The sequence below is a fragment of the Saimiri boliviensis genome, chromosome 13, assembly GCF_048565385.1.
Source record: "Saimiri boliviensis isolate mSaiBol1 chromosome 13, mSaiBol1.pri, whole genome shotgun sequence".
Taxonomy (NCBI): Eukaryota; Metazoa; Chordata; class Mammalia; order Primates; family Cebidae; genus Saimiri; species Saimiri boliviensis.
In genome coordinates this window covers 7,066,903-7,080,657 of record NC_133461.1, presented here as the reverse complement: position 1 = coordinate 7,080,657, position 13,755 = coordinate 7,066,903, and the positions used below count along the sequence as shown (strand labels likewise).

Genomic DNA, 13,755 nt, shown 5'->3' with positions numbered 1-13,755 from the left:
TGCTACAGGTCTGTTTTCCTTTCATCAAAATTCTTAAGAATTTGCATTTCTGAAAACAGATTAGACTACTTGGTAGTAGGATCTATTAGATTGAAACATGATAATTTTCAGAACAAATGAACTTCTAATTCAAGTTCCCTAAAGATAATTTTGGCAGATATATTTTATAATACTACAATTGCCTTTTCAAGTTTATTGAGTCCCTATGAATAATTAGGTTCCTTATCACAGACGGTCTCTCCAATTACACATTCCATCATAACAGAAATCCACTTGATGGTGTTGCTGATGCCCATTTAGAGCTCCGAGTCACTACTCTTCACCTCTAGTGTAGGCTGTTTTAAGGAGGACATCTTCTCCTTTTAGAATTTATGTAGTGAAAATAAAAAGTAGGTTTGGTTTTAAATAGAACTTGAAAATTCTCTGAAAAATTATCATGTTGTCTTACAAATGACTTTGTACTATGAAGACAGAAAAATGAGAAAAAGAAAGAAACAGATTGTTTAAAAAAAAAAAAAGTCTTTACTTACCAGGTGTGAAATTGTATCGAGCTGAAAATCCCATCGATTCCAGCTCTCCATCAGCAAAAAATTTAATCCATAGAAATCTTCCACTGGATTTTATTACAGGTGGATTTTGTTGTCCACAGAAACGTCCAATTATTGGAGAAAAGCCAAAAGGTCCATCTCGAACTTCAATATGATCAAATTTGCACTCCCAAGAAGGTTCAATAGAGTACTTTTCATCAAAGTAAAGTTCAATGCACTGTCTTGGAGCAGCTGTAAAGAAGAAAGATTGTGTCAGGGAGGCCATTTCTTAAATCGTCCAGGTTAATATTTTCTGATTCTATTTCAGATATTATCTGTTCATTTTCTCTCAAACTTTATGGATGATATGCATGGAAATACAAAAAAAGCATTGATACCATTCTACTATTTAAAAAAATGTTTAAGGAGTGAACCTTAAAACCGATGATGTTCACAAAACATTATTCTGACACAAGATGACCATTCAATGTTTTGTGCAAGACTAACAAAGCACAGTACTTTTATAAAAGGCTGTTAACTTGGGGTTAGAAGATTGAGGGACATTTTTCTGTCTCTTTTCTCCTATTTCCAGGAGTACACAGGTTTGCAGTCACACATCACTTCAGAATTGTTTGGCAGAGTTATATTAAATACAATCATTCAAGTAGTCCCAGACATGTGTCTAGGTTAGATCCAAGTGCATGTACAAGGATATTAAGAGGAATTTTTCTAGACCACAAACCTGATCACATCACTCTTGAGGTTTAAACCTCAGCAGCTGGCCCATGATCAATGCATTCAACACACATGGTGACCCATTAAGAATATCTTGCTTCCAAGGCCCTCTCCCCTCACAGACATCCCAAGCTCAGACCACTTCAAACATGTCTTGCATTCTAAGAAAGTATGCTCTTTCAGACTTTCATGGATTTGCTTACTTTCTTGAATATCTACATACCCACTGTTACCTCCTTTTTACACAGAAAAGACTTGCTTTAAAGAAGCCTCCTTTCTAAATCTGTCTTGAAAAACCAGAACCATATCTCACTCACCTCCTTTCTCAGCACTTAGCATAGTACTTGTCATTGAAATTTTCCATATAAAAAGTCTTTTTGAGTGAATTATAAATGAGCTTATCTTCATAAGTGTTTTTACAGCTCCCTAAAGCATGAGGGAAAGTTTCATACAGCTGGCAACTCTATACAGCACCACAGGAATGCATTTGCTAATGTTCTTTCATTCTTCCCTTGATATGTCCAAAACAGTCCAAAATTCTGGCATCTCATACTTACATTCAGCCAGGATACTCCAGAACGGCCATAAAGTTTGTTGAAATATCAGCATATCGTCTCCTGGTTAGTAGACAGCTGTTGCCTGAAGCCCTGCTACTTGGCCCTTTTCAGGCACTAACCCCTCTAGACACTTGAAAGTTAAGGTTCAGCACAGCCAGGCCTGCTCTCTATATGCTCAGCAACCATGCTGAATGGTGGCTGTCCACACCCCACTGCTTCTTAAATATACATTGAACATCATCCATGATGACCTAAAAAGTAAACTCTTGGATGTATGGTTTTCAAAAATTTATGTAATATTGGGATATGTGGTAATTTGTAAATTGGAGATTTACATAATAAAATGTAACTCTGGTGCTCTCCAGATACAAAATTAAAGATCAACAGATTAAAGGTCAACTAATTTTTAAAAGGAATTGTTTTATGGATAATTTTTAATTTCTGAAAAACCTTTCTGACTCACACATTGAAAATTGACCATTTATAGCTCATGCAAGAAAAATATTTTATCCATCACTATCTATCAAAAAGGTCAGCAAATACAGTAACCACAATAATGACAGATTTGAGGAACTTTCAATGGCTTTTTTTTTTTTTAATTTGAAAGTGCCCAAAGAAATAACTACGTTTTATGCTTAAAGTGTTAGCCTTATAACAAAAAGGGAAATTCTGAAAGACTTGGACCCATTTATGTATTAGTACTAACTATATCACTTGCATACATTATCAGCCTGTAGCATGTATCTACCTGTTTACTTAACAGTCACCCTTATGGCAAGTTTTATAAGGAAATAAATTATTTCAGATTATAGGATAACTGTTTTAGATGTGAATAAAGTATGGCTAGGGAATGACAGAGCACTGAGGACAGTCCTTAGCTACTTGACTTAGAACTCTATCATCTGTGAACACACGCTCACCAATTTCCCCTACTAAGAAATAATGGTCATCTAACATGAATTCACTTATCCAAACTTTCACTCTTATTATTACATAAGTTCTGTGGATTAGTTAACCTCTCAATGTTCCTCAGAAAACATTTTTTGAGACGGAGTCTCTCTCTGTCGCCAGGCTGGAGTGCAGTGGCACAATCTCGGCTCACTGCAACCTCCGCCTCCCGGGTTCAAGTGATTCTCCTGCCTCAACCTCCTGAGTAGCTGGGACTAAAGGTACACGCCACCACCCACAACTAATCTTTGTATTTTTTAGTAGAGATGGGGTTTCACCATGTTGGCCAAGATGGTCTTGATCTCTTGACCTTGTGATCCGCCTGCCTTGGCCTCCCAAAGCGCTGAGATTACAGGCGTGAGCCACTGCATCTGACTGTGAAATAACTTTTTAAAACTAAGTTTGCCACATAATTATTGTGGTCAATAAAAAATGAGTGATTATGGCACACAGAAACCATTTGAAGCTATTTCGGTCTAACTCTCTCAACTTCAATTTGCTTCACCTTCAAGAATTTCCTTCACAGCTACATTTCCTTTTAATATTTCTGTAAGTTACATTTGCTCTAACACAAGTTAGTTCATGAGAGGTCTCAACCACTTTGAGAATCTTCAGATGCACTGCAAACTATGGGCACTTGAACCTGGAGTGTACACATATGTAGAGAATATTTCTTCCATTCTGAGGGAATTTTTAGATCACCTGACATTCATAAAGGGATCCTCTATCATGACCAAGACCTCACCTGCATTCTTCATCTCCATCAGTATCTGGAAATCTGACCAATTACGTATCCCTCTTTCTCTTCCATTTTCAATTTACCGCTCTCTACAGAATATTCATTTTAGAATTAAAGATGTGCAATCTGCCCCTTTAAAAGAGGAAAAAACACCCACCTCCACTATGCCAATGGAAGTGCTCATCAGTTACTAACGAACTCTTAATTGCTCCATATAACATGAATTTCTGTTTTTCACTTATTTTTATTGCTGCAACTGGCCTTTGAGTACTCCCTGCTTTTCGAGCCCTTGCGCACTCTGGCTGCTGTGGCATCCTACACCTGACTCTCCCGCCTAACTCTCTGGCTTCTCCTACTCAGTCCATTACCTTTCCCCATACTCTATCCATCTCTTACACGTTATTTTCCAGAAATCTTCTCTACATGTTATTTTCTCTCATTTTAGACCAGGATACCAGGTTGCCACAGGTATTCCAATGGAATGATACTACAATATAATGATGCCTGTGGCTCTGTCTGTGACCAATTAAATCAGAATTCTTGGGGAAAGGGCCAGGCATCTGCAATTTTTTTTTAATGAGTTGAAAAATAGTGCTCCAAATACTCTCTTTGGATACTTTTATTCACACTAACAATCTCAACACCAATCTCTATGACCTATACATATACATTTTTCAACCACAACTATCTCTCCACACAGGTAGAGCTACATGTACCTAATCTTTATATGGAACATCTCCATAAACACAAACTAAAGACATTATTTTTCCTTTAAAACAATTTTTTCCATCTGTATTTCTTTTCTGTGATGGCAATTCCGTCTAACAAGTCATCAAGCAACAAACATTAGAACAGTCCTGGGATACCCTATTCTCTGACTCCCTGATCCAGCCATTCGTGATCCAGTTTATTAAATAAACTGGATCTCTCAGTTCTTTCATTTACTCCATCACTGATGCTGCTTCTTTAGTGTAAGTATTTACTATGACTTATTTGGGCTTTTGCAGTTCTTTCTTAGTTTCCTTCGATTACTTCTTCATCAAAATCACACATTATTCGTCTACTTAAGTTACTTTAATGGTACCTCATTGTCTATAGCACAATGTCTAAGATTTCATCCAGCAGGCACAGAAGGAATACCGGCTACTCCTTTGTCTGAGACTGCCTCCCTCTTCAGCCTTCCGTTGCCTTTTCCTCAGATTCTGCAGAAGCCCTAGGATACTCCATGCAGATCTCCAACCACAGCATATCTCTGAACTTTTGCACAAGCTACTCTATGCAGAGAACGATGCCTTCTTGGACATTCTTCAAAAGTGAAGGTGAGCATCTCTTCTTCCCTGTACTCTTCTCTTTGGCTTCCCTGTTCCAACTACTTTGTGCTAATCCTGGGACCCTTTAGATTGTTTAGGGAAATGGGCATCTAGCAAGATGCCCCAGAGCATACTGGCAAGTCCTGTGAGGCGAGTAGCAAGTTCCTTTTCTATCAGTCATACAAGGACTTTGCACTTCCAGACCTTAGGTTTCCTAGTTATCCTTTTAATGGCATAGCTTGTTTATTGTTTTACCTTCTTACAGTGTGATTTGTCTTTGCTGAAAGTCCAACTTCTAGTACAAAGTGGGTGGGGGAAGATCTATGGCCCAATAACTACCAAAAAGGAATCATTTCTAAATAGAAATTCTTAAAATTAGGTAAACCGAAAGCCGGCCGCTTCTTTGAAAAATCTATCAAATAAATGTGTCCCTGATTTCTATGTAGTAGAAAATGCATATATCTTTTTCATTAAGATAGTTTTGCCTGTGCATGTATGTCTGTGTGTGGGTGGGAGGGTAGGTGCTTCCAAGTTTTAGCTCATTAGGTATTAACAGTTAAAATACTGAAAATTCCCATCACCAGATGATATGCTTCCACATTTTAAAATCTGTACTTAAGGGACAGGTGTTGGCCTGGCGCCATGATTCACATCTATAATCCCAGCACTTACAGAGGCCAAGGCGGGTGGATCACTTGAGGTCAGGAGTTCCAGACCAGCCTGGCTAACATGGCAAAACCCCATCTCTACCAAAAATACAAAAATTAGTTGGTGGTGTGCACCTGCAATCCCAGCTGCTTGGGAGGCTGAGGCAGGAGAATTGCTGGAACTCAGGAGGCGGAGGTTGCAGTGAGCCGAAATCATGCCACTGCACTCCAGCCTGGGTGACAGAAAGTGACTCTATCTCAAAAAAATAAAATAAAAGAGAGAGGTGTTTACAAGGTCAGTGTAAATGGGAAATGTTCAAAGAGACGTCTCTTTTCAACGCCATTTATCTTTCATGTTGGAAAAAAGTCATGAAAGTAAGTGTCGTAATTTACAATCCTGACCTTCACTTTAAAATGAGATGTCACTTTTTAACACAAATAAGGTAACTATCCTTCAGGCTGCTGTTTAGAAAATGTAATTACAGATTCATCTTTGACGTTAATACGATTTTTGTACTTTATAATATTAAAGAAAAAGTAACATACAGGTTATTCTAATAATTGTTGAACTAAAAATTTTACTGGTTTCTCAAACTGTTATACATCAGGTAATACTGTGCCAACCATGCATCCATCCTACTGCATTAGAACTCTACGTCAATTAAATCAACTGCAAAATAAACTCTTAAGTTGTTCATTTGTTTTTATTTCACAGACTTTGCTTGTTCATAACTCATTACTAAAATTTCAATAATTAGCCTGATTCCAAATTTTACAGTTTTTTGACTCACTCAGAGATATTTTTGCGCATGATCTTCAAATCAGTTTTGTAATGTCTATACGCATATTCTTCATCCAAAGCATAGAGATGGCCAGGTTTCTAGTGTTCTCTTAACTCTGGGGCTCTCTGCACTTACCTTCTATGATGTAGATGCATTCTCGGTCAGGGGGGTACTTGCTGGGATAGTTGGGAGAGGTGAAGATACCTCCCTCTGCATGCTTTGTCCAGGTTCCACACTGCATTGACTTCTGTGTTTCTGAGGTGGTTTGCTTTTCTGTTAAATACAAGAAAAATATTTTAAAAAGAACCGTCATCCAATTTTCTATAATACTAAAAATAGAGAGGACATTCTTATAATATCCATTAGTAGATTAATTTTTAAATGTTGTTTTAGCCAAACCAATCAATTATACACATTATAACAGGTTCAGATATTCTGGAATATTAAATGTAGGAGAAAAATAGGAAACCACAAAATAATTCGAGGTCTTCCAATGGCATTTTTCTAAGTAGACACACCTGTTCCTTTCTTGGTTGCCCCAGACAAATGGAGGATGATTAAACTTGCTACAACTGAAACAGAAAAGAAAAATTAGAGATAAAATACACAGAAATGATCAAATTCCATAAAAACATAACGCAATTTCAAGATAAAATACTATCAAAGCAGATTAATTGTATCATTGTTAACTGTTAGAAGTTGATTCAGAACTTGCATAAACTGATTTGAAATGTACAAATCAGGAAACCTTGGGACTTCCTTAAAAAGTACACAAGTTAAGAAGGGATGAGACCCAAATTCCTAATGCAAAAACATCCTTCACTATAAAAGCAACATGACAATTCACTCTTGTCACACACATTACAGTGGGACTTCAGGAGTCCCCCTGTATCTAAACTACCCTTAGGGAATGGCTCTGCTAGCATCTCTGAAGGAAGAGAGGGGCCAGAAGGCGAAAATGAGAGGCAAACGATGAGAAAGGCTCCATGACTGTTCCTGACACACTGCAGTGTGGCTGTATTTTAGAAAATAAATACTTAAGACAAATCCTACAGGCTGTGGGGGAGGGGAGCAAGCAAGAAGCAGATTAATGGGGATTGTGGGCATTAAGCAGCATTATTAGACTGTTGCCTACAAAAATGTTCTGAACCTCCAAGTAACCCCATCCTCAGTCCTCAGCACTTTCTAAGCTGTGAAATTAATCTCTCCTAACCTTAACTTTGATTTAATACCAAATCAATCTATGGAGATAGACTATTAATTTGAGAGAGGTGATTTCCTAAAGCATTCTACCAAGTCAGGTTTCCAGTGTCAAAGAGACTCTGATCTGTAACTTAACGGTAAAGCTGCAGTACGATTATAATCTAAACTTGTTTTACTTCCATATTCTTGATCTAATCAACATTTTTAAAAGATGAAGAACTAGCAAAATATTAAGTATTCTAGTCTTCATAATTTGATTTTTCTTGTATTTTATTTCTCTTATTCATTTTGTTGTCCAATGATATAAAAGGTCTGCTTTCATACTAACACTTGAAATGGAGGGGAGAGCATAATTCACAAATATTTCCTCAATTAAAGCTCACCATAGAGGCTTATACATTTATACTTAAACATTATTCTAAGAAAGATATCTAAGTGTTAATATTAATATTTTAAAAAGTATCAACTGTGTATTACTCTCTAGCCAGGTCATTTACATGTTAGATTAAGCCACTGGCTGCTGTGGTTACTGTGTTTCCACGGGAAAAAAAAATCAATTTAATTTGTCATGATTCTGCTCACACCCAGAACACACAGGTACACATCCTTCAGCATCAGGATGGGTATTTGTTTACTCCGCTCTTCCTGTTTTGCTGAAATCGCATTATGGACCCTGTACTGTGTTTAACTCATCAGCAAAGCCCTCTCTTAACTGCGTGGCCCGCAATCCACACTCTCATCTTTGCTTAGTAATGTCAAATTTCCACCACACAGTTTCTTATGCTGCCTTTTACTCGATGACTCGTCATACTATTTTCCTCTCATTCCTTCCCACATCTACACTGCCCGCGTTACCACACACCCAGAAAGCGACGCTAGCGGTATCCTGGGCAGAAAGGGGTCGACGCTGACCCTCGCCCTTCCCTCTGCGCTGGCTTCAGGTGCATCCCTGGCTACCTCCAGAACTGCGTGCGACCAGGGGTCCCCGAGCTCCGGGAGCCCCGGGAAGAGGAAGATTCCTCTACCCTCACTAGGTATCCCCGCTCCCTCCCGCTTTCCACCTGCGCCCTCGCCAGGGCCAGTCTCTGCCACACGCACGTGTCCATCCCCGAACTGCGCGCTATTCTCAGCCCCCGGGGGGTTCCTGCGCACTGAGAGCCGGTTCACCCCGGCAGGTTCTGGGACCGGGCGACGGCTGACCGCGCGCCGCCCCCACGCCACGGTCCAGGATGCTGCAATACAGAAAGTTTACGTCGGCCCCGACCCGCGCGGGACTGCGGGGTCCGCCGGAGCGCGGCGCAGAGGCTTCTCCTGCGCTTTCGGCCGCGGGAAAGGGGCGGGCGAGAGGGCTGGCTCCGGAGCGCTCGGGCGCGGCGGGCAGGGTACTCACTGTGAAGCACGCTGCGCCCATGGATCATGTCTGTGCGTTACACCAGAGGCTCCGGGCTCCACTAATTCCATTTAGAGTCGGGAAGACTTCCAGTGGCGGGGGGAGGACGGGTCGAGAGGTGTTAAAGACGCCAAGCGAGAGCGAAATAAAAGGGGACCGAAGGGGAGACCGAAAGGAAGGGGGAGCTCCGAGCCCACGCTGCAGCCAGATCCGGATGAGTCCGTCCTCCGCCCCGGGCTGGCTCTCGCTCTCCCTGGCCCTCAGCGCCGCGCAGCCAGCAGCATCCCCACCGTGACGCTCGCATCACACCCGGGCGCCGGCCGCCACCATCCGCGCCGCCGCCGCCAGGACCCTCCTCCCGGGCATCGTCGCCGCCGCGGGGTCGGGAGGACGCGGCGCGCGGGAGGCCGCGGGCTCGGGGCGAGCCCCGGGACGCCCCAAGCCGGGGCCGGGGCCGGGGCCGGGCAGAGGTCGCAGCGAGTTGGGGGCCAGTCCAGACCGACGGCAGCGACGGAGCGGGCGGCGGCGGCGGCGGCGGCGGCGGCGGCGGCGGCGGCGGCGGCGGCGGCGGTGGTGGGGAGGGCTCAGTCCCCAGTCTCAGACGCGCCGCGCAGCAGGTCGGAGCAGCCTCCCCGGGAGGACTTCCAGCGGCAGCGCTCCTCGCTCCAGCCCTTGGGGATCTTCCGCTGAGGCATTGAAGGCAGGAGGAAGGGGTCCGTCATCGGCTCGCCGGGCTGCGCGCCACCTCTGGGATCCTGCGGAAAGAGGAGCGGGCGGGTGGGCGTCTGGGAGGCGGGCTGGAGGGCGGCGCAGGGGAGCCAGGGTGGCCGGGCGGGGCGGGGAAGGGAGGGAGGAGGAAAGAGCCGGAAGAGAGCAGAGTTGCCAAGTGGGCGCCTTAGTCAAGGCTCGGGGCTCCGAGACCCTCCCCCGGAGCCCGGGTGGGATCGGGAGGCTGCGCGCGGCCGGCGCCCCGGGGCTGGTGCGCAGCGGAATGGGGCCGCGGTGGCGGCGGCAAGGACATCCCCGCCGCGCGGGCCTGGGGGAGGGGCGGGAAGGGGGTGAGGACCCGGCTGGGACCGGCGGCTCCGCTCGCCGGAGCGCGGGAGGAGGATGCAGCCCCAAATCCCGAGCCGGATCCTCAAGCCGGACGAAAGGCGTGGAAGCGGGAGGGGCCATCGTGTGAAAATCCCTTGTGGGGTTTGGTGTTTCACTTTTTAAAGGTTAGACCTTGTGGACTCTCTGACTCCCACCCCTCATTTTCCATCCGCTTAAAGGAACCGGGCGCCCCCTCGCCCTGTCTCCCGGGGCGAATGCTTCACCGCAGACTCAGCGCTCAGCGTGGGAGACTAGGCAGGGGCGCGCCCCAGGAAAAGGCGGCAGTAAAAGTTTCGCTGCGGAGCACCGGGCCCAGTGCCAAGTTCCCCCCACCAAATTGCTCCCGCAAAGATGCGGGCTTCTTGCAAAGGACCCCCCTCCCCACCTCGAGTTGTAATTGACTCCTGACCTCGAGATGTTTAAAACCACCCCACGGCGCACACGGTCACCCCCGACCCCACGCCACTTCCTCTGCAGGCCCGCGCGGCGCGTTAAAGTCTGGAAGACACGAGTTGCGGGGAAACATCACCGGAAGAGCCCAGGCTTGTAACATGCTAATCAATAAATACAAAATAACGGCCGCCGCGAGGCAGCGCAGCGAAGGGCTGGAGCGCGGAGGTGCGGCGGGAGTCCCTCCCTGGGCCCCGCAACGGCACCTCCTCCCCTTCCCGGCTCCGTCCGGCCCTCCCTCCGTGGCATCTGCGGACGCGGCCCGCGCAGACCACAGCCCAGCCCGCGGGACCCGGGACTACAAAGGCCTCCAGCCGGGCCACCTGCACCAGCGCCGCAGCTGGGGGGAAGAAGCCGGAGTAGGAAGACCTAATGGCGGAGTGTGGGGGGTGGTCAGTAGCAGACGCTGAGCTGTGAAGAATGGAGTGGCCCCAAAAGGCCGTGGAAAGGAAAAAGGGCCATGAGAGGAGTCCGGCGAGCGCTCCAGTCTGGGGCCCTGCTTCCCGGCTCTGGCCCTGCCTCTGCTTCCCGGCACCTGCTGCTGCGGCGCCCACGTGCGTGCAGGGTTGCGCGGGGCGTGGAGTGCTCTCCGCGGTCCTGCCCACGCCTAGCGCAGCGCCTGGGAGCGGGTGGAGTTCTGCCAGTAAGTTGGGGCGAGGGACGATGAGGCGACCCCGCCGAGTCTGGCAGGTATTCAGAGACTCAGATGCAGCCCCCAAGGCTCTTACTACCACATCAGGCTTCTGGTTCCTCGATTTCCAGGGTGGGGTAAAGTGACCAAGCAGAGGGGAATGTGTGCTTGTGTGTGTGCGCGCGCGCATATACGCGCGCGCGTGTTGTGCATCCATTTAATGAAAGGTGAGTGATCGGGCAGGCAGGGAGTGAAGCGAGATGGAGAGCTAAAGAAAAAGAGGTGAGAGAAGGGGGAAGACAGGGACCCGCTAAGAGAGAGAGAAAGGGGAAGCGGGGTAAGAGAGAGAAGGGAGAGATGGAGAATGCAGAGAGAAGAAAGGGAAAAGTGGAGAGGAGAGAGAAGAGACGGGAGAGATAGAGGGGACTGAAGAGAGTGGGAGGGAAGACGGAGAGAGGAGGAAGGGCAGAAGAGAGGGGGAGAAAAGGGTCTGCACAGGCCTAGTCCAGCAGAGCTGGCGGCCTATGAGAGGAGCTGCAAGCTTGAGCAAAGGGAGAGGGAGGATGGAGGGAGACCGGTGAGTAGCCGCCCACGCACGCACCTACTTGTAAAAGGATCTACGGGAAACACGCAGAAGGTCCCGCGGGAGTCCCGGGACCCATTTGAGGTACTCGTGCCAGCGCGTGGTGGGAGGTGGTGAGCAGTGGTGGGCGTGGAGTTGAGGAAGAAATTCTCCAGCCTTAAGGAAGCAAAAGAGTTCAAAGATCAGTAAGGCCGCTTAATAGAGGACTACGCAGGTGACAGAGAATGTCTGAAAAACGCCTTTTGGGATCTGGGTCCTCTACGGAGGAGAGGGTAGAGGTCTTGAAAAAGGACCCGTCAGAAGAGCTGACAGTTGAATATTGGAATCTTTCTTATGGTTGGATGGCAATTTCTTCACAATTCAAAATATGAGTTATTCGTGAAAATGATGAAGTTCTGCAAAGTGGCAACATTTAAAATAACGTATGGAAAATTACGGCATTTCTCAATCACAGTTTGAAGGTAGAGAAAAGAAAACTTGGTTTTACCATAAATACTCCTACTCACCTACCCTCTCCTGTTCTCTTTGCCCAGGTTAGTTTTCCGGGACACAGATTTTGTAACCTGCCAAGGAAGTGTACCCTTGACTACCTTTCTACCTTGCTAGAAAGATAGTCCTTTTTTCAGGAAACAGGAAATTAGGAAGGAAATCTTAGGGAAGGTGACATTGTCCTAACCTTTTGTCCTTACCGGTATATCTTGCATAAACAGTGGTATTTCTCTCTCTCTCTCTCTCTCTCTCTCTCTCTCTCTCTCTCTGAATTAAGGGCTTTAGAGCAGGATCATAGCTCACTGCAGCCTCCACTTCCTGGGCTCAACTGAGCCTCCCACCTCAGCCTCTGAAGTAGCTGGGACTACAGGCACAGGCCACCATGCCTGGCTAATTTTTCATATATATATATATATATATATATATATATATATATATATATTTTTTTTTTTTTTTTTTTTTTGAGACGGAGTTTCGCTCTTGTTACCCAGGCTGGAGTGCAATGGCGCGATCTCGGCTCACCGCAACCTCCGCCTCCTGGGCTCAGGCAATTCTCCTGCCTCAGCCTCCTAAGTAGCTGGGATTACAGGCACGCGCCACCACGCCCAGCTAGTTTTTTGTATTTTTAGTAGAGACGGGGTTTCACCATGTTGACCAGGATGGTCTCGATCTCTCGTGATCCGCCCGCCTTGGCCTCCCAAAGTGCTGAGATTACAGGCTTGAGCCACCGCGCCCGGCCAATTTTTCATATTTTTTAAAGAGGGGGTCTTGTCATGTTACCCAGGCTGTTCTCCAACTCTTGGCCTCAAGGGATCCTCTGGCCTCCCACTGATCTTTAATGACCAGTGCTCTCTTGGGCAATGCATGGGGCTAAGGCATTACATGTTGCTGAAACCTCAGTGCTGAGGGAGTGAGTGTGCACATCCTGGACCCAGGACAGGACAGGGGCTTGGCCGGCTCACATGCTCTGATAACCAACCAAGAGACTGGGCCAGCACAAATGCTGAGGCGCTCTCTGCATCCCCCTGCTCCTCCCAGGCTACAGGTGCAACATTTTTATTGACGATTCCATTCATCTTTCTTCATACACATCCACACAAACTTTTCACCATCAGTTACATCCTGTTTGCTTGGCAAGCTGCCTTTTCATTTTTGAGTTCCAGAATCCACACTTGCTGAGTAATGCTATCTCCTCCCTAATAGGGACCCATAAGATTTTTCTTTCTGAGGAAAACCAACATGTGGGAAAAGTTCAGTTTCTCTAAGAAAAGGTTGTGCACACATATGGTCAAATTACAAGATGTGGTTATTTTGAAAGGGAGAGCATATAAACTGATAGCTTTTGTGAGTTGAGTGCGCCGTCCTGGAAGATGGTACTTTGTCACGCTTCTGCAAGGTTAGCATTGAAATAGTGACTACTATAGGAGATGGTGCAGAATTAAAGCCACTTCAACCCATGAAGTTGTCATTAGTTAGTTTTGTTTAGGAGCGTTCATTGATCCTAACAGTGAAAGATAAGAAAGACTACCAAAATCCAAAAAGAACTGGTGTAGGATACTTGCCCTTCCAATTCAAATGCACATAGTATTTGTCTACATACATGTAGTTCTCTACAGAAAAAAATAAAGCTACAGGTCTACCGGGGCTCCTTTGTTAATTAACCTGCAGT

The 13,755-nt window shown here is 45.8% G+C and overlaps 1 protein-coding gene across 7 annotated transcripts in view; it reads right to left on the bottom strand.

Annotated features, from left to right (window-relative positions):
* Nucleotides 1-8,955, bottom strand: part of NETO1 (neuropilin and tolloid like 1) — a 114,244-nt gene extending 105,289 nt beyond the window's left edge. For 6 of the 7 annotated variants that reach the window (XR_012513058.1, XR_012513059.1, XM_074383246.1 and 3 more), the window contains exons 1-4: nt 8,839-8,954; nt 6,764-6,817; nt 6,381-6,518; nt 531-779 (exon numbers count right to left, since the gene is read on the bottom strand). Coding sequence is in view for 5 of the 7 variants with exons in the window: in XM_074383246.1 (XP_074239347.1) it covers nt 531-779; nt 6,381-6,518; nt 6,764-6,817; nt 8,839-8,866 (469 nt within the window). In the remaining 2 variants the exon portion in view is untranslated. Of the gene's footprint in view, nt 1-530; nt 780-6,380; nt 6,519-6,763; nt 6,818-8,838 lie in introns of all 7 variants that reach the window. The other variant, XM_074383248.1, reaches the window with a different exon arrangement.
* Between the last annotated feature and the right edge of the window lie 4,800 nt (nt 8,956-13,755).